Consider the following 22,589-nt stretch of genomic DNA (forward strand, 5'->3'; position numbering starts at 1 on the left):
GGTTATTTATTTGCGCGGTAGCCACAAGAGGTGAACTACACACGTCTGGATATACTGAAAACCCTGGACACGAATATATGTTTCTTAACATGACTGAGATACGACTACACACAACATTAGTGGATCTGTTTCTGAGTGCTTGCGCCGCTTCTTTGGAGTGTCGCCTGGCACTGTCGTGTTGTTATCGTCTTAAATGTGTGATAGATGAGTGAGTATGGTTTACGCTGCATTCAGCAATAATTCCAGAGCGGACGCCAGAAATGGGCTCCACACATGGTTTTCATGTGGGGAGTTAAAATATGCGTTGTGTTGATTGTTCATATATTCATGTGTATAAATCGTGTGGCCTTCACTAGTCAGTTTTGTTTGGTCCGAGTTGTGAGTTAATGGAAATCCCATATAGCAGCAGCCTTGGCAAAGGATAGTGAGTGTCTCAGAGTTGTAGATGGTCGCACACAGAGGAGCGCCATGCAAACTACTCCAAAGTAATGAACAGTGGAGATTTGTAACAATGGGAAACAGCGAGAACTCTTCTAACGCTAGTTTTAAGACATCCCATCTTCTTTAAATACCGACAAGACAAAGCATGCGACAAGGTGTTCCCGAAGAACAATGAAGAACGCAAGTAAAGAACTAAAGATACTATAGTTATTGAAATCGGACATGTACGATAGAGTCAAATAATTGCAATATACCATGCTATCAATAAGGCTTAGAACACTAAGATATTGAGCAATTACGAGGAAAACAGGTGATACACTTAAAACTTGAAATCATTTATTAACGCAGTGAATCACTTTGCATTAATCTTCAAAAGGCTGTACGTTAAAAGGTCGCTCTATCGTGTAAACAACAGCCCGTGTTCCATCGGCTGGCTTGAAGCCACCGCTGGCACCACATACATGTAAATACGTCTAATTTTTTCTTAAGATCCGCAGTGGGACAGCCTTTAGGTATTCTCGTTACTGAATATTGAAATGTGTTGTTTGTTCTATTTTATAAAGTATAAATATATATATTCATATTTTAAGGAACATTTCACATAATTTAGATCTATGATACATGTATGCCTGAACAGTCGGGGCATTTTTTTCTCCTGGGTTAGATGTGTGTCCGATGAGGGTTAGGGTGGGAATGGCATACGTGCGTGTGTCCCTACGTGCCCGTGTGTGTGTGTTACGGTTAACAATTTGCCGTGACAAACGATGTAAGAAACCCCCTGTGAACTAGCAAAACAGAACAAAGACAAGTCTAAAACATTCAAATACTGTATTATCAGATCAACGCAAGAGAGCAAGTTATACAAAGTCACAAGTCAATTTAACAATGCCGACTTCAAATACAATGCAAATGAGACAAAATCTAAGGCAATGGGTCACAGAGTATAATAAAGCAAACTCACCAAAGTCTTAGTGCGAGAGAGAAACAGTTATGCAGATTGTAACACAGCGAGAGGTCATGCAGCAGTAGATCAGGCGTTGACAGATGCAGAAAGATCTTACTCCAGTTAAACTCTGTGTCCCCGTCTCAACGCGGCAAGTAGCGTTTATATATGTAGTCAGTCCTTTCCCGAAAGTTCGGGCGCATACGACCATCGCCACCACTGTAGACATCTCTAGCAGTCTCCAGCAAGTAACAACTAGAAAACCAAGGGCAGATAATTTCTGGACAGCTTGCTACCAAAATCTTTAAAATGCTGTCCATCTATTATACGGAATTTGATCCATCATAATTATTATTCCAAAGACTAAACGTTGTGACCAAATAATAATTATTACCCAATTAATAACAAAATATGCAGAAAACACACACTCGTAACATGTGTAACCATGTATGTGTCCATGAGTGTGTATATGTATGTGTGTACTTGTTTATGTGTACGTGTGAAGAAGGATGAGACAGGAAGATTAACTATATCTGACAATAGTATAGGAATGCTCCAACCTATGGCCTTAACCACTCTTTGAGTTCAGACATCGTTTCTCTATAACGGATGCACTTAACACAGACATCAGAATCAATCTCATACCAATATATTCGCAAGATAGGACAATTCTAACTTAACAGTTTTAGTTTTGATGAAGTCTAGTGGTGTTCGTGATATTGCGCTGTAAATTGACGTCCTGTCTGACCTCCCGAGAGACGAGGCTGCAGCGCTATCACAGCCTCTCAGCTGATTATCAATCGGCGCCATGTTGGTGTACAACTGTTGGAAAGTGTTAATCATATACAGTTATATTAATCGATGAGTTTGAGACTGTTTGATACCAGAGTATTAACATGTTAAATAATAGTTATCGTTTACTTAAACTGCATTAAGTAGCCCAACATTTAATGACGTCACGCAAGTAAGGATACTGTTCACGTGATTACCACATTATTTACTGTTACGTATGACTTAGTTGATTATCCTGTTGTATAATTTCATATTTTGAACAAATGCAAACCTCTGCATAAATGGTGTGCTTAACGTTGAAACCATGCTGACAGGCTTCACATGGTAAACACATTTTTGAGCGAACTGCCTTTGTTTGTGTGGAATACCTGGGCGAGAGAACACCAGCAGTGAGTATGAGCGTCTTCGTAACATGGGGGAAACATCTAACTTCAGCCATTTTGTTTAAATAAACAGTAACAATAGGTTTGCTGTTCCCCTTCGTTGGATTTCTTTTGTATTGTTAATTTTAAACCTGAGTGTATATTATATAAACAACATTATTAACAAACACGCTTATTATTCCACTGTCAGATATGTTAAGGAAAACCAGCTGGGTCTATAGATAGTCAGCCTTGCTTGATAACAGCGTTAGTACCTACACTGAACCTATCCTTATACTTCGTTTTCTTGCACCTACACAACTTCTAAAATGCCTCTCAAAGAAGTTACATATATGTTACTGTATTTTAGTCGAAATGCGAACTACAATATGTTGTTCCTTCAGCTGGTCAGATCTGAACAGATCTTTTCCAATTAACCTCACAATTCATAAACACGTGGACTGGCTTGTGCACGAACAGGCTATAACAATCTGATGATCACGTTCATTTTTCTTTCGTTACATCGTGATATATCTTTCACCGATGGCAGTCTTTCGCGACAACATCCGTAGCAGATAGTACACCTCTTGTAATAAGGACATGTCTGTCTACGCCTCTCACACACATACAGGCTCTCTTACACGTGGATAACATACACGCGCATCACGCACTCTGTATGCTGTGTTAAACAAAAACGGATCCTGCCATGTGATCACTGACGTAAAGTGGAGAGAATGTAAAGTTATTCACGAACCCGCTGATAACATTCGGTAATGGGGTATGAGTGATGTTTCAAATAGTGATTAAAGGATATTCACAGACAGATCGGTGACGTGTGTCACTGTTGTTTAGTCGTAACTGTAATACGTTCGGATATCTCCATCACACTGTTTGCTTTCTCAGCATGAACCTAGTCCGAGCTACACACATCGCCGCACAATGACCACACCAGATGGTGGGTGTATTTGGTCACTGTCCGTGGTATGAGATCACATTTCATGTTACTGAAAATGGCTCTGGTATCGTATGTCGTTAGTGATGCTACTTTAAACGTTCAATGACTCCGGTGTACTGAGAATTCCTTGCCCGACATGGAGAGAGAAATAGGTTTTTTCATCCGGACATGCCAAACTTGAAGCTGTGTGTTTCCCCGATGTAGGAAGACATGCAGGTGTTACAACACATGCTCTGAGTGCAGTTACGTCGCAGAATAGTCTAGAAGAGTATTTCTGTCACAGTTTGGACGTGTCACGTGTAGCTTGAAGGCTTCCCAGTTCAAAAAGCGACCGAGCAACACGCTATCACCTACTGATTCTGTTGCCTGTACATGTAATCCATGTGCGTGGTCGCCTGAATTCACAGTGGACTTGTCTTGTCGGTTAGATAACGCTGAGTTCTCATCTGGAGCCAGCAGAATTGTCAAGACGAGAAACAAACACTGCCATTACACCATTTCTACACACTGGATAGGGATGGTTTTCCATGCTATACGAAGATATCGGTATTCATGTTGTACCAAGATGGCGAAATTCATGTTGAAAGAAGATGGCCGTATTCAGTCTGTACCAATATGGCGATACTGATGTTATACAAAGATGGCCGTATTGTCTCTGTACCAAAATGATGGTATTCATGCTTTACCGGGATGGCGAAATTCACGTCGTACTGAGATGGGGTGTTTATGCTATAACAAAATGGCGGTATTCATTCTGTTCCAAAATTGCAGTATTCATGTTGTTATTCATGTTATTCCAGTGTTAGTGTTATTCATGCTGTACCAAGTCGTATACTACGAATGCGGGAGATATTTCTGTTGTAGCAACTCAGTGTTATTTTTGTTGCGATACATTACAACTATTGTTGTGCTATGGGAAGGTTGACGTTCTTTGCCATGGCGCTACTGGAAGTTTAGCCATATTTCTGCTGTACATAGATTTACCGTTTAACGTCAGCACATACTCAAATAGTAATTACGCTTACTACACGTGTACAATATAAACCTGTTAGAACTTGTATTATCGGATGACTCTAAATTGGTGGTGTAAAGTGGATTAATAATGTCCAGTGAACGGTCAGTTGAGGATGTTGAGTTACTTAGTTCCCTTATCTCGGGACGTTAGGCAGTGTCTTCAGATAGCCATTCGTAAACTAACACATTTTTCTGGTGACGAGGTCCGAGCGTATAATTAACTTCGTTACAAGACTGACTTACTACTCGCTGCTTTGTCAGAACGGATGACTGAGCGCACTATTGGCGACGAGATGGGGTCCTCCATGGATACTAAAACAACTAGTCATTCCTTCTCAGTGGACACCAGGCTTCATTACCAATAGCTTAACGCCTCGGGGGATTTTCCCCTTGTCAGAAAGATGGAACCGGCGTGATAGAATAGAAGCCTATATTTCTTTGTCCACAGTGTATCCTATACCAAATTCAATCGATGGTATCTTTCTTACGGCACTAGCGATCCATGATTTTATACTAGGAAGCGATAAGTAATCGTTAGATCTGAATTAAACCAACCTTTTGCAAATCTAGGTTGAAGACATGCGTTAGGAGTTAACCTAGAAGAATGACAGATGCCCTTTCAGACACTAAGAAGGCGACTCCTTAAAACGATGTCACCAATTAAACATCTTCGTATGATGTTTCAAACCTAGGAATGAGAAGGACTGTTCTATGGAATGCTAGTCAGGAATGAAAGCTCATCTTCAAATACAGCACGTTTGGCAATTAATATAAGAGAGGTGTAGAGCTGGTTGTGATAGCGGGTATGGTGGTATTCTATTATATGGTCTCTGGTGTCAGTTTTACCTGATGTATGTGAGATATAACATTGTGATCCTTATACACATGTCAGTTGTACACAGCATGTAACAGCCATACACATTATACCCACAGCCGAAGTTAAGTGTAATTTTGCTTTTCATTTGTGACAGCAGTTTCAAGGAAAATCTTATATAACTGTGTGATACAGAGAAAACAAATAGAACATGTTCTCCTTTTGTCTGTTTTTATGGCTACTTAGAGTTTAAAGTGTAAAAAACCTCTTACTCATACTGCAGCCATCGAGTACTCTACATATTTTAACACTTGTAATAGTTCAAGAAATATACTTTCTTTTTCTCCCATGTGTGTTGAAAGAACGTACATTGTGGCGTTGCCCTTTAACAGATCAAGCAAGATGACCCATGCATGTGAGAGTGTCCATGTCTCAGTGCGACAGGATACTTTTTAGACTGTACAAGTATGGAGAACAAACTCTTATATTTATTTGTAAGTTGTCGAATTTAAGACTTAAGTTAGGTTTAATTTCAAATTAGTTGCATATCAAAACTTCATTTCGTTCTGTCCTATACAGTTGTTTTGGACGTGAAACTTAAAAGTACCATCACAATTTATCACCGTTAAAATGATAAATAGGTTATGGAGAATAATCCCACCAGTGCATGATCCGAACTTACACCAGTACGTAGGATTCATATTTTATATGTTCTGTATTATATGTTTGTGTATTCTGTTTAATCACGGAAGTCGAGAGATTCCATACACAGACAACAAAGATAACCGATGTCACTAGTGTCTGTGAGTTGAGACACTTCTGTTATAAAGGTTATAATATTGGGGAGATAGCAACCACTTGATGCCATTTGGTGCTGATTGAAACTGTATCCACCGTGAATCGACGGCTTGGGGTGTGAAGTGGCTGCGCCGCGGGACGAACATGGCGAAGACGAGCCTCATTGGCTGTTTCGTTTGACCGGCGTGTAATCTTGTTCACTCCGAGAAACAGGTGGGCATTCCATTATGGAAGTTGGCGCGTTTCAGTTCCGTCCACAGATACATATGTTTCCAAAGTCAGGTTGCAGCCGTGTAACGCTTATTCCCTGAATATATGATAATTTCGACAGAAACAAACAGTTTCTTCTAAACTGAAAAGCAGTCCAAGTACACCTGAGAAAGTCTAGACTTGCTTCTGTTTGGGCTTTAGGTTTAGGGGTAAGGGCTCGACGGAAGGTAAAATAATGCGTATGGGATAATAGCAGTGCATGGTTTGGACATATTGCCTCCCTGTACATATTCATAAATCATTCGACAGGCATTAAGGAAACCATTTTACCTATTGCTAATTGCAGTAGTTGCGCCTTTGTGAGTGGCCAGCAATACAGCAATGTAACAAGGATAAGTCAGGTTACAGGGAGGGGATTTCAGCATCTCCCTGAGCCTGTTGCAGAGTCTTTCTGAGCCCATTGTAGAGTCCCCCGATCCCATTGTAGAGTCTCCCAGAGTCCACTGTAGGGCCTCCCTGAGCCTGTTGCAGAGTCTTTCTGAGCCCATTGTAGAGTCCCCCGATCCCATTGTAGAGTCTCCCAGAGTCCACTGTAGGACCTCCCTGAGCCAGTTGCAGGTTCTGCCTGAGCCCATTGTATAGTCTCGATGAGCTTCTGAACTTCTCCCTAAAGTTGCTGAAAAAGTATAATGCTATTTTATCTCAGAAGAAACACCATCGGCGCCTTTGTTCTCGAAGGCGAGTATCCCAGAGTGGGGTGTTCACACATCGGCACTTCCACTTCACATGTCATATTAATCACTCACAAGTCACAAACTGTGATGTCACATGTGTGTTCGTGACGCTTTACACCCTGGAATGATGATCTTGGTTTCTGGTTCGATCGCATCCACTACGGTATATTCTGCAGCTGTTGAAACCCTGTCTCAGCCTGTCATTTTCATTTGTTGTTCTCAGGTTTTTCGTCAAATTTCTGATAGATTCAACCTATTAGTAATATGAGAGAGTATGATAAGTGAAGGATGTTATGTCCTTGCGGTAGGTTTACACAATGAAGTTCAAGTCCAAATCAAGATCATTTGACAGCACATACTTCCTGTAGTTTCCATCAGTAATTATAATAATACTTTTATGTTGCGTTTCTTTGTTTGCGATATTAAACCACCCCCCGTGATGAGTCGTTACGCTGTGTGTCAGATTACAGTGGACATTTAGCAACCATTACACGCGATGTGGGTTTCGATTTTTCTCTATAATTCACAACTTTGTCCTTTTATAGATTTTCTACCGTGTTTCTCGTCGCCATGTTTAGGATTATTACTTTGATAAATCTCCAGAGACCTCAATATACACTTTCCCTGATATCGAATTGTCTGTATTGTTCAAAACACAGATACATTTTTAAGCTTTGCCATTTATTTTGGATGTGAAACAACCGCTAAGCTTTTCTTTTTTGTTCTGACATCCGAATATTTCACATTAAACACACATACGCGACATACTTCCTGCTGGTTCACTGGCGGCGAGGTGGCCTGGTAGTTGCAACTCTCGCTCATCATTGCGCAGTCCCTTGATCGATTCCCTAACCCGGCATGACATTCTGCAACACACTTAAATCTGCCTGTATTATCAGTCGTGTAAAAAACGGGCATCAAAATCCAATCACTTAATTTGCTTTATAGAATGAAGCGCGTTGTTTTTTGGTTTCTGTTCAACACCGATGTTCTCTGTTTGTATGATGCTGTGTGTAAAACGTCGAACACAAGACAGAACACGTGATTGATCTAACGTGTGGAGCCCCATAATTTTGGGAATACCGTAACGCAAGCTGCTTGACCTCAAAGGCGATTTTGTCGCTAGTTATAATACTAGGTACAGGTTCTACTTATTTCGTTCACTGGAAAGTAATTTCAGGATACAACCGTTAGCAGTTACTAACAGGTATTCATGCAAAAGTGGAGTCAAACAAAGACTCTCTAATCAAGCATTCTTTCTGCCAATACTTAAAGCTTAAAGACTGGGGACTGTTTGTATGGATATGCAACAGTATCCTGTATAGATGACATTTCATCATAGATTCCAATGTCGTTGTCAAGTAAGTGCTGTGTAAAGCTTGTGTAATTGAATCTTGTTCCAGACGGTGACGATCATCGTTTCTGTCCTGACGTTGACGGCGATCTCCATTGAACGCTGGTTCGCCATCTGCCACCCTCTGACGTTCAAGGAGACCAAACGACGTGTGGTCATTTCCATCGGCGTCATTTGGATGGTGTCTCATACGTTGGCGATACCGCGGTTACTGCTGTTCAAAGAGACGCCCGATGAGATGATACCACAGAATCTTACATTGCTGTTGACGGCGTGTACACCGGATAAATCCATGAACACCCTTGCTCTCAACTACGATATATTCATATTCGTTACGTTCTACCTGGTGCCTGTCGTCATCATGGCGTATACTTACGTCAGCATCGCAGCTTGCCTGTGGTCCAGCACCAAGACCGGCTCACACCTCACAGGTAGGTCACCACTCGACGGGTAACGACTGACGGGTATAATACCACACACTTGGTAACAGTTGACGGGTAGGTAACCATAGACCCGGTAACATTTGACGGGTTTGTTATCATTGATTGGGTAATACCTCAGTGGTAGATTTCCATAGTATAGGTAACCACGGACGGGCAGATTACCACAGACACCTGAGGGTTAGGTTATAACAGACTGGGAAACTAACAGGTAGGTTACCACAGGATGGATAGCGACTGACAGGTAGATTACTGTAGACATGGTCATAACAAACTGAGTAATACCTCACAGGTAAGTTATCACAAGATGGGTAGCGACTGAAGGGTAGATTATCACACACTTGCTAACGATTAACGAGTAGGTTACTAAAGACTGGTAGACCTGGTAACACTTACCGTGCTGGTTGCCATAAGCTTGGCAACACTTTACGGGTTTGTTACCATAGACAAGGTAACATATACGTTTTGAGAGAGGGTTATATCTGAATGTTCAACGCAGCGTGTATACGTGTTTTTGCCAAACATAAGACAGAGTAAAAGTGTCGTTTTACAGTTCTTTTAGGTCGGTATTATCGATCTGGTCTCAGGTGAGAACGCCAGCCAGAAGCTGTTGATCTACTGAATCAGCAGGCGCCAGTAACTACGGTATATTTTCATTTGCCACCAGCGTCTGTAACAGTGCACACATTTGTTTACCTGCTGTGTTGAGTGACAGGACACCAGGTCATGAACTCATGAATAATGTGATGCTTTGGAGCTGTTAACTGATTACTTTCGTAGATTTAATGCCCATGAGCTTAAACCAGCTCATTGCGTTACAATCACTGGAATCGAATTAATATACAAATCAATAGATACATATTGAGGATGCAAGATTAGGACTATGGAGCCCAGCTTCCGATGTGTCCCAGTGAACCACAATGCATGTATGTCTAATACACGAGTCAAGTCATCTGGTCGAAGCAACTTGAAAGAAAAGAGAATTCAACTTAGAAATGTTTGCCATTTATTACTGTATCAGACGTGACTCTTTATAAATCAGGGGCAAGTGAAGCATCAATCTATTGATTGGAAACGTACTTCTTGGGGTTACCTGAGGTCACCGATAATTACTGGCAACATCTAACGACTGCATGGAGTAACGGCAGCAAAAGAGTCCATTAAAATACGACCGCCAACCGTATGTTACTATGGAACTTTCATACAAAGCTCGATATTTAATAGAAACGGTTTGAGACGCTTGGTATGACAAAAATGATATTGCACTTCAAATAGACATTTGCTCTTTATCATCACTGGACAATATACACACCCACATCGCCTAACTGATATTTTTGTACCTGCGTTCACATATTACTTGTGTGTTGACATAGTTGAGATGAAATTCATTGTCTCGAAACCTATAGTGCGTATTTCATAATTCGGCACGTGGTTTGTTTTTTCTCACAACACAACCTAGTCTATAGAAATCAACGAATTCAATTACGATAATGTTAGCTATTTGCAGTTTCTCTCCTTTTCCATTCCAACTCAAAACGCAATCCTGCGTGATACTGATCGCCTCGCGCCCCGTGGGACTAGGACATTGGAAAATGATACCGTTACTACTAGGAGTTACAGCCAATCAGAAATCTCGTCTCATAACACCTCGTGACTGTTGTCAGGTGTTCAATGACCTCCTTTATGTTATTAATTCAAGACGAATACATGTATACGGAATTCAATGCGAAAGTACACAGTTGGGGGCTCCTGTTGAGACTGCAGGGCAGGAGTAGTGCACCAGTCTATACTGGGACACGGTGTGGTCACGTGTTTCCCTTCCGTGATTGTGATTCTTTCATGCTCCAACCAACACATCTAATGGTGACGGTTGAGGAAATGTGTATTAGATTGCGAGTTTGGGGTTTTGGCTCGCTTGGCAAGAATTATGACTATGCCAACCCACACACACAACACCTGAGTGAAACAAACAGGGAGTTTAATACCCGCAGTCACAGGATGATGTGTTACATAATCATTCGAAAATAGTATGGGTACAATTATTATATATAGTGATCAATCAGCTTTCAAAAAACATAAACATCATACGTAGATTCGTTATACATACTACATTAATCACATTCAAAAGTATACAGCGCTATGTCATTGTTAAATACTCTACACATCAAGCCAGAGGGCGTTTACGCTATCTACATTGTACACAGTTACAAAACAACAAGCAGTATTATGTGTGACTGCTTGTTGTTTTGTAACTGCTTGTTGTTTTGAGCATGAAAGTATCAAAATCACGGAAGGGAAACACGTGACCACACCAACAGATAAAATTTACTAGACAGCCACCCCCTGATTTGTGACTGTCATCCGTATTATATACCTGTTCCAGCTATCGCAGATCATCCCGTTTACAAACTTACGATAATGCTATTATTGTGAACTTCAGATTATGTCATATAGATGGACCAAAGCATCGATGGCCAGTCTTGAGTATGCCACGAAGGTATACGTGGCACGCACGTGATTTGACCAGCGTGAACTACAAACAGTCGTGGAGAAAGACACATGCAATGCACCTTTGTTCTGTTAGTTTAAGAGATAGTGGTCACGGATTAAGTCCGATACTCGTTATCACTGTGACCCTTGACAGGTTTAACAGTGAGGATCGTGGTCAGTTGATCTGTAAATTTCCAGTTTTCAATAAAACATACCGTTATAAAATATTGGTAAAACGTTTCTCAGTTTTCCCGTGTTAATGTGTGTTTGCGTGGTATTATGTCAGTGTGTTGGGTGAAGGTACGTGGATATCATTCAATGTCCAAACTGTATAATGGAGCTGAAACCGTCAACCGCGAGTAGCCTGTTTACGATATGGTAAATATTATGTTCTGGAATACGAATCTATGGTAAGGGCATCTGGTATATTTGTAACTCTGTACACCTCCGGGACCGTAACCCTGTACAGCACCTGGCGGTGTTGTAACATCGTTGTGCCGTTTTCCTCCGTACCCTTACTTTCAACGCCATATCAGTGAATGCTCAACTGGTTCGCCCTCAATTTGTAGTGCGCTTTGCGGTGCCGTAATTAAGACGTACGGGGTAATAACTCGACTTGAAGTGCCGGAATCTGTGTGGCGGATTGCTGTAATTGTGGTTGAGTGCCCCCTCACATGTACTGACAACAGAACAGAACATTTTATTCTCTTAGCTACTCTGTTATCGACAGACATTCAAACCCCATATTTCTGAATCACAAATTAATATAGGGACTATCGTAGCATCGAAAGCTGTTGTCAAACAATCTAGATGTAGATTCAGATTACGAGCTTGTTTCAACAGTGAGAACATTGCTTTAGTTACATTTTCCACGAAACCTTTTATTGCTGACACAAATCTTACATTTCGATGGAGCTTGATACAAAAATAAGTATAGCTATCGACAAGTTCATTGGTCTTGTCCCGAAACAAAATTTATTCTTTGAGTGTAGAGAGGGCCTCTTCCAAAGACAACTATTGTGGTTTAAACAGATTAACTTTCAACTTCTACTGAGTACAATAGTCATGGACAGCATCAAAACTGGAAACTGGAAAGGACAGTTGGGTCGTCACCTACGAGGACAGCTTCGTGTGCATGTAAAAAAGTATGAAACTTATCAGGCTTGGTATACTATTTTCATCTACTTAAGCTTCAAAGTTCATTCCTGTGCAACCATTACTATAGCGAAACCACTGTACGCCGTTTTTGAAAAGTGGAAAGTGAAAACAATAAGGGATGGGGGTGACAGGTAGTATCGAAACTGTATACGGCGTCTTTCAGAGCGGTAACGCCGACTTCGGTTCAGCATCTGGGCATGCGGTGCTTTTGCTGTTGACAGCGCTTTGTGCCCTCATCACTGTGCCTCTCTCTGTCCGCGACGGATATCACCCGGTCAAAGATGTAAATAAATGGAATATCATGAAAGAAAAGTTAATATATGAATTACTCTGAGCTTATGCAAGTACATACAGATAGTATGGTTTGATGGCATACCTTCAGCCTTGTTCATTTAACGGAAGAAAAGGAATGCTGAAATAAACTATAGTTTGTCAAACCTTTGTACAGGAACTGGTAACACAAAACACAAGCGCAACAGCTGTTTAATGGGTTAGAATGGTAAAAGATGCACTTACCTCAATGACAATGATCACATGAAGAACACAGGCATCATTCCACCCACTCGGTTCGAAATGCCACGAATGTAAATAGTAGTTCTATAGTTTACGTGCAAAGTCTCCTCAGTATCATTACAATGATTGCCAACCACAGAAGCGCCATATTTTTGCCAACTTAAGAGCTCTACGTAGAGTTTTTGCATTTTTGCAATACCACAATCTCTTCCTTGTTATAATAATGGTCTACCGATGGTTAAGACGTGTTCAAATTCTTGCCGTGTCATTATCGTAGGAAGCAATCGCAAACAAAACATGATGGTTTACACGACAATTAATAGATCTAATGGTTGTTTACATGGCAGTACAGAGTTAATTCATTTGCAACACAGTACGCTTTGACTGCCACCCCTTGCACGTTTCTGTCTAAGGCGGCAAACTCTGGTCGAGCACACAGACCCAAGCCTGCGGTCTTCTCTACTAAAATATCGGTTTATGGCCGGCCTGGGCCCATGGTACTGATGTCGGCCTGGATGTAATAACATTCACTGCAGCTGGAGCAATCATTGGGTATGATGTCTGATGACTACAGCGTCAGTAATATGCAATGAATTTATCAGGGGTCGTGTCATAAAATACACACGGCTCTGTGTTGGTTTTCAAGGATACAATAAATGTCTCACCGAGACGATCTATATCAATGACATGTATTTAGACACGACAACTTATTATACTATACATTCATCGTATACTTCAAGATACAGGTTAGGGCGAGAAGTACATCTCATAACAATAGCAATAACTATATTAAGATTCCATATAACTAATTCGTATAATTAACCTGTAATATATACATATGGAAATTAATTAAGCAACACCAAATTCAAAGACACATAAAAACTTAACAAAGTTTAACGAAGTAATTTTGATGATTGATTATTCAATTTTGATGTATTGACATACAGCATGAGCTTTTCATGGGTTGATATGACGCGCGTGAAGCTTGCACAGCGCACGTGCATTGCTTTAACCTCAACTTTCGAAAAATGCACTTTTTCCCTGGGGTGTTTACAAGCGCAGGTTGTCGATTGCATTCGGTTTTTCATTCATTTCAATGTCATGGCACGTAGGAAATTATCAGAGGCCACTCGTTGGCAAATAATCGGCATGAGGAATGCTGGTATGTCTCTAAGACAAATCGGGACTCAAATCGGACGACATCATTCCATAATTTCAAAACTTTTGAAAAAATACCGGGCCACTAATGAAGTTAAAGACCTGCCTAGACCAGGAAGACCCAGGAAGACCACAGTCCGGGAGGACAGAGCTTTACTGAGACTTGTACGGCGCAGGTCCTTCGACTCGAGCTCTCGGTTGAGACAGGAGTGGCTTCCAGGGAGACCCATCTCGAACAGGACTGTTCGGAATCGTCTGAAAGCTGCAGGATACCGGGCAAGGAGGCCAATCAAGCGACCCAGACTGTCTCCAGCCCATAAGGCAGCCCGACTGGCCTGGTGTAATGACCGTTTGCACTGGAACATTGCCTCTTGGAGGAAGGTCCATTTCTCAGATGAGAGCCGGTTCTTGCTGCACATGGTGGACGGTCGTACTCGGGTCTGGAGGCAGAGGAACACAGCAATGGCTCCACGGAACATCCAGGAGACTGTGGCCTTTGGGGGAGGTTCCGTTATGGTATGGGGGTGCATTTCCATGAACTGCAAGTTGGATATCATTACCATCCGTGGCAACCTTAACGGTGTTCGTTACCAACAGGAGGTTCTTGACAGGGCTGTGGTACCTCATTTTGAGAACCATCCTCTGGCAACGAGACCCATATTTATGGACGACAATGCTAGACCTCACAGGGCGCATGCTGTAAATGATTTTTTGCGGCAAAATGCAATTGACAGAATTCCATGGCCTGCCATGAGCCCTGACCTCAACCCCATTGAACATTTGTGGGACTTTATTGGCCGTCGTGTGAGGCAGAGAGACCCACCAGTCCATAATCTCAACGAATTGACGGCTGCCCTGCATGAGGAGTGGAACAGGATCCCCCAGAATCAGATCCGGAGACTCATCCAAGGAATGAGGAGGCGTCTGGAATCGGTGGTGCGTGCGCAGGGAGGACACACTAGATATTGATGAAAGTCGGTGTGCAGACTCTCAGATGACTGTTCTTTCTTTCCATGTGACATTTGTGTTAATACACCTGACAACAACGTCTGTGGATGAATAGTAAATTGTGTCCATTTTTTCATGAATTTAAGACAGTTTTAAGAATTTGGATTTCGTTGCAATAAAGCAAAGTCTTGATACTTTTTCCCTTTAAGTTGTTTGTCAGAGATCGTCTGTTGAATAAAAAAGTGTCAAACTATATCAACCCGGCATATTTTGATTGTCAGAACACTTCAAAGTTGCTCCAATAGAAAAAATTGGGGTGTTGCTTGATTAATTTCCAGGTGTATATATTTTGTAATACCTACATATACTTCAGTGTACAACCTCTGTACATTTCTTTGGTGCTATAATGTGCAAAACATTTAAAAGATGTGTATTACTGCTGTCTCTGTTGTACTTAGTGCATTATGTATTACAGCAAGCCATGCTGATCTTAAGAAGAAGATTTGGTTTAGTGACTTGTCACACGCACCCTAAACCAACACCCCGTTAGCTTGATTGATTGTATCATTACACTTTACATCGATCATTAAAAGTACTTGTCATAGGTTCACTGTCGATGTTTTGCAGACCGCCTCGCGGTGCTGCAATATTGTATAGCCAAATTGCAAGACAGCAAATACATTTTGTTATCATCACCATCATAATCATTAATCTTATTATTGTTCCTATCATTAGCTTCCTCGCCAGTATATTCTTCAGTTAAGTAAGATTGATGAACACCCACGACCCACGATAAGGATACGTGTCCTATCCCGCTAATTAAATTCACTATTTTCATTCTGCCTGGGGCCAATGTTCCTGGGACCATTTGTCAAAGGACTTTGACCTCCTAATGGATGTTCTCGACTGGGAGGGCCAAGTTCACCCAGCTCTCACCCTGTGTTCCCATTTATCATCATCAGTACCCGGATGTAGTCGCTTCCATTCTCGAAGAACCGGTGAAGATCAGAGTTAGAACTTGTCTTCAACAGCTCATATTCACGCTTGTCGTAAAACGAGCTAACGGGGTTGAGTGGTCAGGCTTGCTGACCTGCTTGCCACGGGTCATCACATCCCGGCTGCTTACACTGATGCCCATCGTGTTGATCACTGGATTGAATCCAGGCTTTATTATTTACAGACCGCCGCCATATAGCTGGAATATTGCTGAGCGCGGCATAAAACTAAACTCACTCACTCCCATGACCCTCCCGATCAGCCCTCAACACAATACACCACAACACACCTCCACTCTGTGTCACTTCTATGACCAAAACGACCAGTCTGCAACTCAACATATGCATAACACCTCTCCTCGCCACCTCCATGACCCACCCGACTTCCGCCATATAGCTAACGTATTGCAAAGCAGCCAACCATTCTTGATGCTGATGTTTAAGGGATTCGAATGGTACTGAGTAGTTAATCCACTGTCTTTGTATCAGAATTGTGCGACTTGCCACATGGCGCGCAGTGACGTCAATAAATCTCAGGTTTGAAATTTGACAGTATACAGTAATTAGCAGCATGAAGTGTGTATTTTGGAGTCGTGGATAATTATCAGTCCGTTCAGCATTGTATTTTCCGCCTGATCGTTGTTATTTCTCTCATGCCCTTTTTCTCCTAGACTCATACATTGTAAATGGAACATTCAGAATGTTATGGGAATAATGACAGCCTGAAACAGCATATGCTTTCAAAGTAATGATATCCAGCGAGTTTGGCAGACTTGACATAACGTCAGTACCAGCATCTTCAGTCAAGGTTCACCGTCAGCATCGCCACCGTTTTCACGTTATCACCGTTCATCTTCACTGACGTAACGTCAATTAAAGTATGTTGCCACAGCTCGCTGTCAGGCAGGGGATAACGTTACATCGAGATATCACATGCAGGGAATATTACAATCCTATAACAGATTCTGTCAAACTTCCATTTAAGCTGCCATTGCAATCATAACGTCATGAGCACAAAGTGACGGGCATAGTCTGACTGACATGAATCATTCCTATATCGCCTGGCAGACTTATGGTCTAGACGTTGATGTTACCACGTGTCATCGGCAAGAGTCGTCTACCGTTACACAAGAGACTGGTGCATTAGGACGAAAGTGCTCCCGTAGGGGTTTGTGTTTCTGCTACTCAAGCGTCAGTGGTGAGAAGATAATAATAAATGTTCTGTGGGGGCAACAATGCTGTTTGAGTAATAGGTTGTGACACCTGCGCCGGTGTTAAACAGATAGACAAGTGTTAAAGAAATAGTTCATTGATAGAGTAAATACAGACTAGTCCCGAGAGGTTTGGTGTTTCAATAACGACTTACGTGATGTATTATAGAGCATTTGACGAGAACGAAATGGTTTTGGTAACCCAATACCTCCACGCATACGCGAACAGCGACAAGGGTGAGTGAAGTGGACACTGCGCTGCTTTAGTTATTGGAGCTAGCAGAGTACGTAAAGGGAGAAGAGTGACTGAATATAGAAAAGAAAATGAACATCAGGTCAACGACAAATCGATACAGCATTCTATGAAAAATAATAGTTTGTTATCTGTCGCATTCCATTCGCTGCGTGAAGTCTCCTAAAACTATATTGTATTCACACAAAATCAATGGTTCAGTGTTCATATAATTTTCATTCATTTGCCATGCTTCTTTTAAAGGTAAATTAATATGCTAGGCGCGATGGAATGGTCTGTCACGTAGCGTTATGAATGATGGCACCTACACCACGAGTGTCAAGTGAGAGAGAGCATTTTGACTGCTGTCCTACTGAAGTCCTCGCTTAATGCCTTTTCCGTCTTTTGGCATGATGAGACCAAGATCGAACACCGACCTCCTTATCCGTGGTCAGAGAGCTGTATCCACGGAGACAGCCTCATGTCCATTAGAATCTCGTGTCCATTACGTCGCGAGTCATGCAGCGTGTCTTACATGAACCAGATCTTTATATCGTGCAACAAGAAACGTGTAGTCGACGGTTTGATACATGGCAGAGGGATTGTAGACAGCACCCACGTCAAAAAACATTTAATCAGTGTAGTGTGGAAGAACGGTAATAAAACAACTCGATGTGAATTGAATACGGCTGATGTCTCTAGTGAACGTGAAGGATCGGAGACAAGGAGCTCCCAACGATGCAGCTGCCAGTTGTGAAGCACAAGGCATGTCAATGTGTCAAGTAGTCTGACTTGAAATCTATTAGCAAAAAAGATCGACTGTTTGTTTCGGCCGACCCCGATCCCATATGGATGAATCTGATCGAGGAGAGAGGAATACAACAGTACGCCTGGTAGTGTTGCTTGCTGCATTCAAATACACACCGTCAATACATCACTGACTTAAGGCTGATCAAATGTGTAACCTTTGATAACAGTCCCGCAACATTAGCCGTCGCAGTCGGAGCCTTGGGAATGGTTAATCTGTGGTATGGGTAATGGACGGGTGTACGAGCGTTCATTAATAGCGCAGCTTTACGCATTCAGTTATCATCAGAAAGAAATAGAATGTAATCGCTAACGATGCAGTTAACGATAGTTTGATTTTTACACACTTCCCCGACCATACACGCGCTGACCGGCTTCCACTTACAGGACCACCGGAAGGATTATGCCTCAGTGATTGTATAGATAATGTCATTCCTGTGTTGTGCGCTTAACACAATGTGTGCTCCCGTGTGACCATTGGTATCATATTTAGTGCATTTTGCAGATATTTCCGTGAATGCTCTTTATATAACGTAGTATGGAGTGTACTTCTATGACTGCTCCTTAATATCATCTTTCATTGAAAGTTCTTTATATTAACTGGACGTATCTGAGTATTTGTCTGTCAATATTTTTGTTTTAAATATAACATATATACTATTACATATCATAGTTATAGTATCGTGCGTTTCAGCGAGAGCCGTTTATATTACCAAGACGTATCTGAAACAGTGTAATTTTGTGAATATTTGTATTATCCTGTCGTATCTGAGACAGTATAATTCCGTGAACGTTTATACCACCTTGACATATCGGGACAGTATATGTTTCCGAATGCCTGTTATATGACTTAGAGATACCTGAATCAGTTTATGTCTGTGAATGCTCTTTATATTACCTTGACGAATGACATCGACATTTCCGTGGCCTACGCGTATATTTGCAACCGTTCATTCAACGAAAATTCCGTTCAACTGACATATTTTCCACGACAATGGATGGATTTTCTCTTTACCATGACAGTCCTTCACAGCCTCCATGGCTTCATCGTTCTCTTCAAGGTTTCTCACCAGGGCTTGCTTCATGTTTGGAAGATACATAAGTGTGACGGAGCCAGATTTGGTGAGTGATGAAATCATACTAGTGTATTGTAGGTATGGCAATGACTGATTTGTACACTGGCGCTTTGTCCCGATGGACGAGTAAGTAAACCATAGCTCAACTCTATGTCTTCAACAGCTGTAATGTCCTCAACGGACCAGCAGAATGTTCTCTGTATGTTGTATATCCTTGTTGGGTAAGTGCACAATGATGACACCATCTTCATCACAGGACACAGAACCCGTTACCTTGGCAGCTGATTGGACAGTTTTCAGTTACTGTGTTGGTGATGATGTCAAGTGAATTCCATAAATCTGAAATTCAGTTAATGTTAGCAGAGGCCACATACATTATATTCACACTTAACATCCATCCATCCATGCATGGGTCCATCGGTGCATGCATGAATGCACGCACGCACGTGCGCATACATACATACATACATACATACATACATACATACATACATACATACATACATACATACATACATACATACATACATACATACATACATACATACATACATACATACATGCCATGAAATATTTCTGTTAATATGTTATGGAAAACCTAAAGCACTGTCGACCTGTCACAAGCGACTACTGATGATGTTCTGAAAGTTAACGTTTTTCATATTATACCAAGTGAGCAGTCACGAAAGGTTGTGTCGTAGAGGTTTGTGAAGACGGGGAAAGAAGGTTTATGGGCATAGTTTGACGAAGTTTGACATATTGCGGTATTTATGTGGATTAAAAATGTCAGATGAAATGTTTGAGATCTTGAAACCTTAGCCCCCACCGGACTTACACACGATCCTCTAATGTCTTCCATTGCCGTAGGAAAGGTTAATAGGAGGAACACGAACCCATCTCACTGTGGAGAATTTTTATAAAACACAATCAAGATTTGTCTCTGCTTATTGACATGACAATTTCTCAAACACATGACGTACTCAGATCAAAGCAAAAATACCTTAAGAAGAAAGAATGGTGAGTCCATCCCAGCCCGCTGAGGTCATCAACTATGTCAAAGTTGATGAGTTGCAGATGGTCGGTCAGATGAGCAGCTCGAACCCCCAGATGATACCCAACGCATTGTGGTGGATCACCACTTCACTTTGAAATGAGATCAGCACCACTGAACGGGCTATGAAGTAGGGGATATCGAGTTGATAGATGACCCATCGAACGGCCCTGGAGCATGGCGAACGTCAAACTAAAACTTGTACAAGTGAAAAAGCAAATCTCGTCCAAGTCCTTCCTCCTCGAGAATGGGGTACCCCGGATACTCCGGTACGTTGTTATCCCCACTGGGGCTCCCTTAGGAACATTGTGTACCATTATATGTTCTTGTGAACATACCTGACACGTCAGTGCCAGTCAACTGTGAGATCGACTTGCCAGGATCAATGAACTGATGAAGGATGACGTTACCAACCAACATGGTGGTTACAAAGCCAAAGATCCACCCCAACTCTTTAACATTGAACTATATGGTTATTCGTACATTGATAAGGTTGTCCAAGATGGCCAGAACCCAAACCTGTTAAACCTGTTTATACACGAACTATTTACGGGGGATCATGGGTGCAAATTAGGACACGTATCGAATCCACCCTACCTGCAAAGCTGCGTGACATTTATGTACATTTTAATCAGCCTTAGGGACTCCACTGAATGAGGAATCGGTAATGTTAAGCGCACTCACTGACATGAAACTGTGATGTTGCATTTAAACTGACACAGTGGGTAGGTTGGTAATTCTTTGAATACACAATGAACCAATCGAGAACATGTCACGGGGATATTGGGTATCCGTAACACGTACCCCAAAGCACATGCTAGAAATTATGAGCATTGTGCCGTATACTTCCTCAAGTCTGATTCAAGTCAGCATCCTGCACGATACCCCAGTGTCCGTGAAGATCCGGGATAGAATAGGTCTTTAGCAACCCATGGTTCAAATAGCTGTTAAAACTTGTTGATCCCAATAAACTCAATTTCATTATGAGACGAAAGTGAAAAATAGGAACTTCACAACATTCAGCAAGACTACTCCTTGCCGAGCATGCTCTCCACACCGTCACATCAGCAACATCTTTATTGGTAGTGTAGGACACAGGGGAAACTAACAGGTTATGTCGACGAACATTTTCGGCTTCGGTCTGATTGATCTCACTGACCAAATGACCAAGCAATCGATCAAATTGTCTCATAATCAAGCACAAAATATTTTGAACGACTTCTGTTTTAGTGTTTGAAGCAATTGATGATGGAACATATCATCGAAGCATGTTTAATTCTAAGAAAACTCACTTCACTAAATGTATGTATGTATGTATGTATGTATGTATGTATGTGTGTGTGTGTGTGTGTGTGTGTGTGTGTGTGTGTGTGTGTATGTATGTATGTATGTATGTATGTATTACTTATCATATTGCACGTACATGTATCTGCAATAACAACATGGGTAGAAAACCTCATGCTAACCAATCTCTTCCATGATTGGCTGTTGGTAATGAAGCAGTCAGGCTGAGATTTCAACCTATTTTTACCACTAAATTTGTCATAGTATTAGACTCTGTTCACCACTCACTGGTATTCCTGATTTAGGATCTTTAATATAGTTATGATCTTTAAATAGTTTGCATCTTTGTGGAACATCAACATCTGGTAGTAGTAACCAGTTAAACAGTCCATTACGTCTCCAGTGATATTTCCCGACAAAGACACTAACATACCCTCCCTTCTTACAGAGGGAGAACAATCGGCAGTGACGGCTCAACTACAAGCTCGTAGACGAGCTGCCCGGATGTTGATAGTGGTGGTGCTGGTGTTCACTATGTGTTACCTCCCAATATACACGTGGAACCTAATGAGGTACGTCTGTGTTTCCTCCAACATATACACGTGGAACCTGATGAGGTAGATGTGTGTTACCTCCCAATATACACGTGGAACCTGATGAGGTAGGTCTGTGTTTCCTCCACCATATACACGTGGAACCTGATGAGGTTTGATGTGTGTTTTCTCCCTATATACATATGAAACCTGATGAGGTAGATGTGTGTTACCTCCCAATATACACGTGGAACCTGATGAGGTAGGTCTGTGTTT

At 41.6% G+C, this 22,589-nt stretch overlaps 1 protein-coding gene across 2 annotated transcripts in view; it reads left to right on the top strand.

Moving 5' to 3' along the window:
* LOC137290950 (orexin receptor type 2-like) overlaps positions 1 to 22,589 on the top strand; it is a 48,602-nt gene that overhangs the window by 19,741 nt on the left and 6,272 nt on the right. For both annotated transcript variants that reach the window (XM_067822172.1, XM_067822173.1), the window contains exons 2-3: positions 8,467 to 8,848; positions 22,229 to 22,352. In XM_067822172.1, the coding sequence (XP_067678273.1) occupies positions 8,467 to 8,848; positions 22,229 to 22,352 (506 nt within the window). The remainder of the gene's footprint in view (positions 1 to 8,466; positions 8,849 to 22,228; positions 22,353 to 22,589) is intronic.

The sequence above is a fragment of the Haliotis asinina genome, chromosome 7 (assembly GCF_037392515.1).
Source record: "Haliotis asinina isolate JCU_RB_2024 chromosome 7, JCU_Hal_asi_v2, whole genome shotgun sequence".
Lineage (NCBI taxonomy): Eukaryota > Metazoa > Mollusca > Gastropoda > Lepetellida > Haliotidae > Haliotis > Haliotis asinina.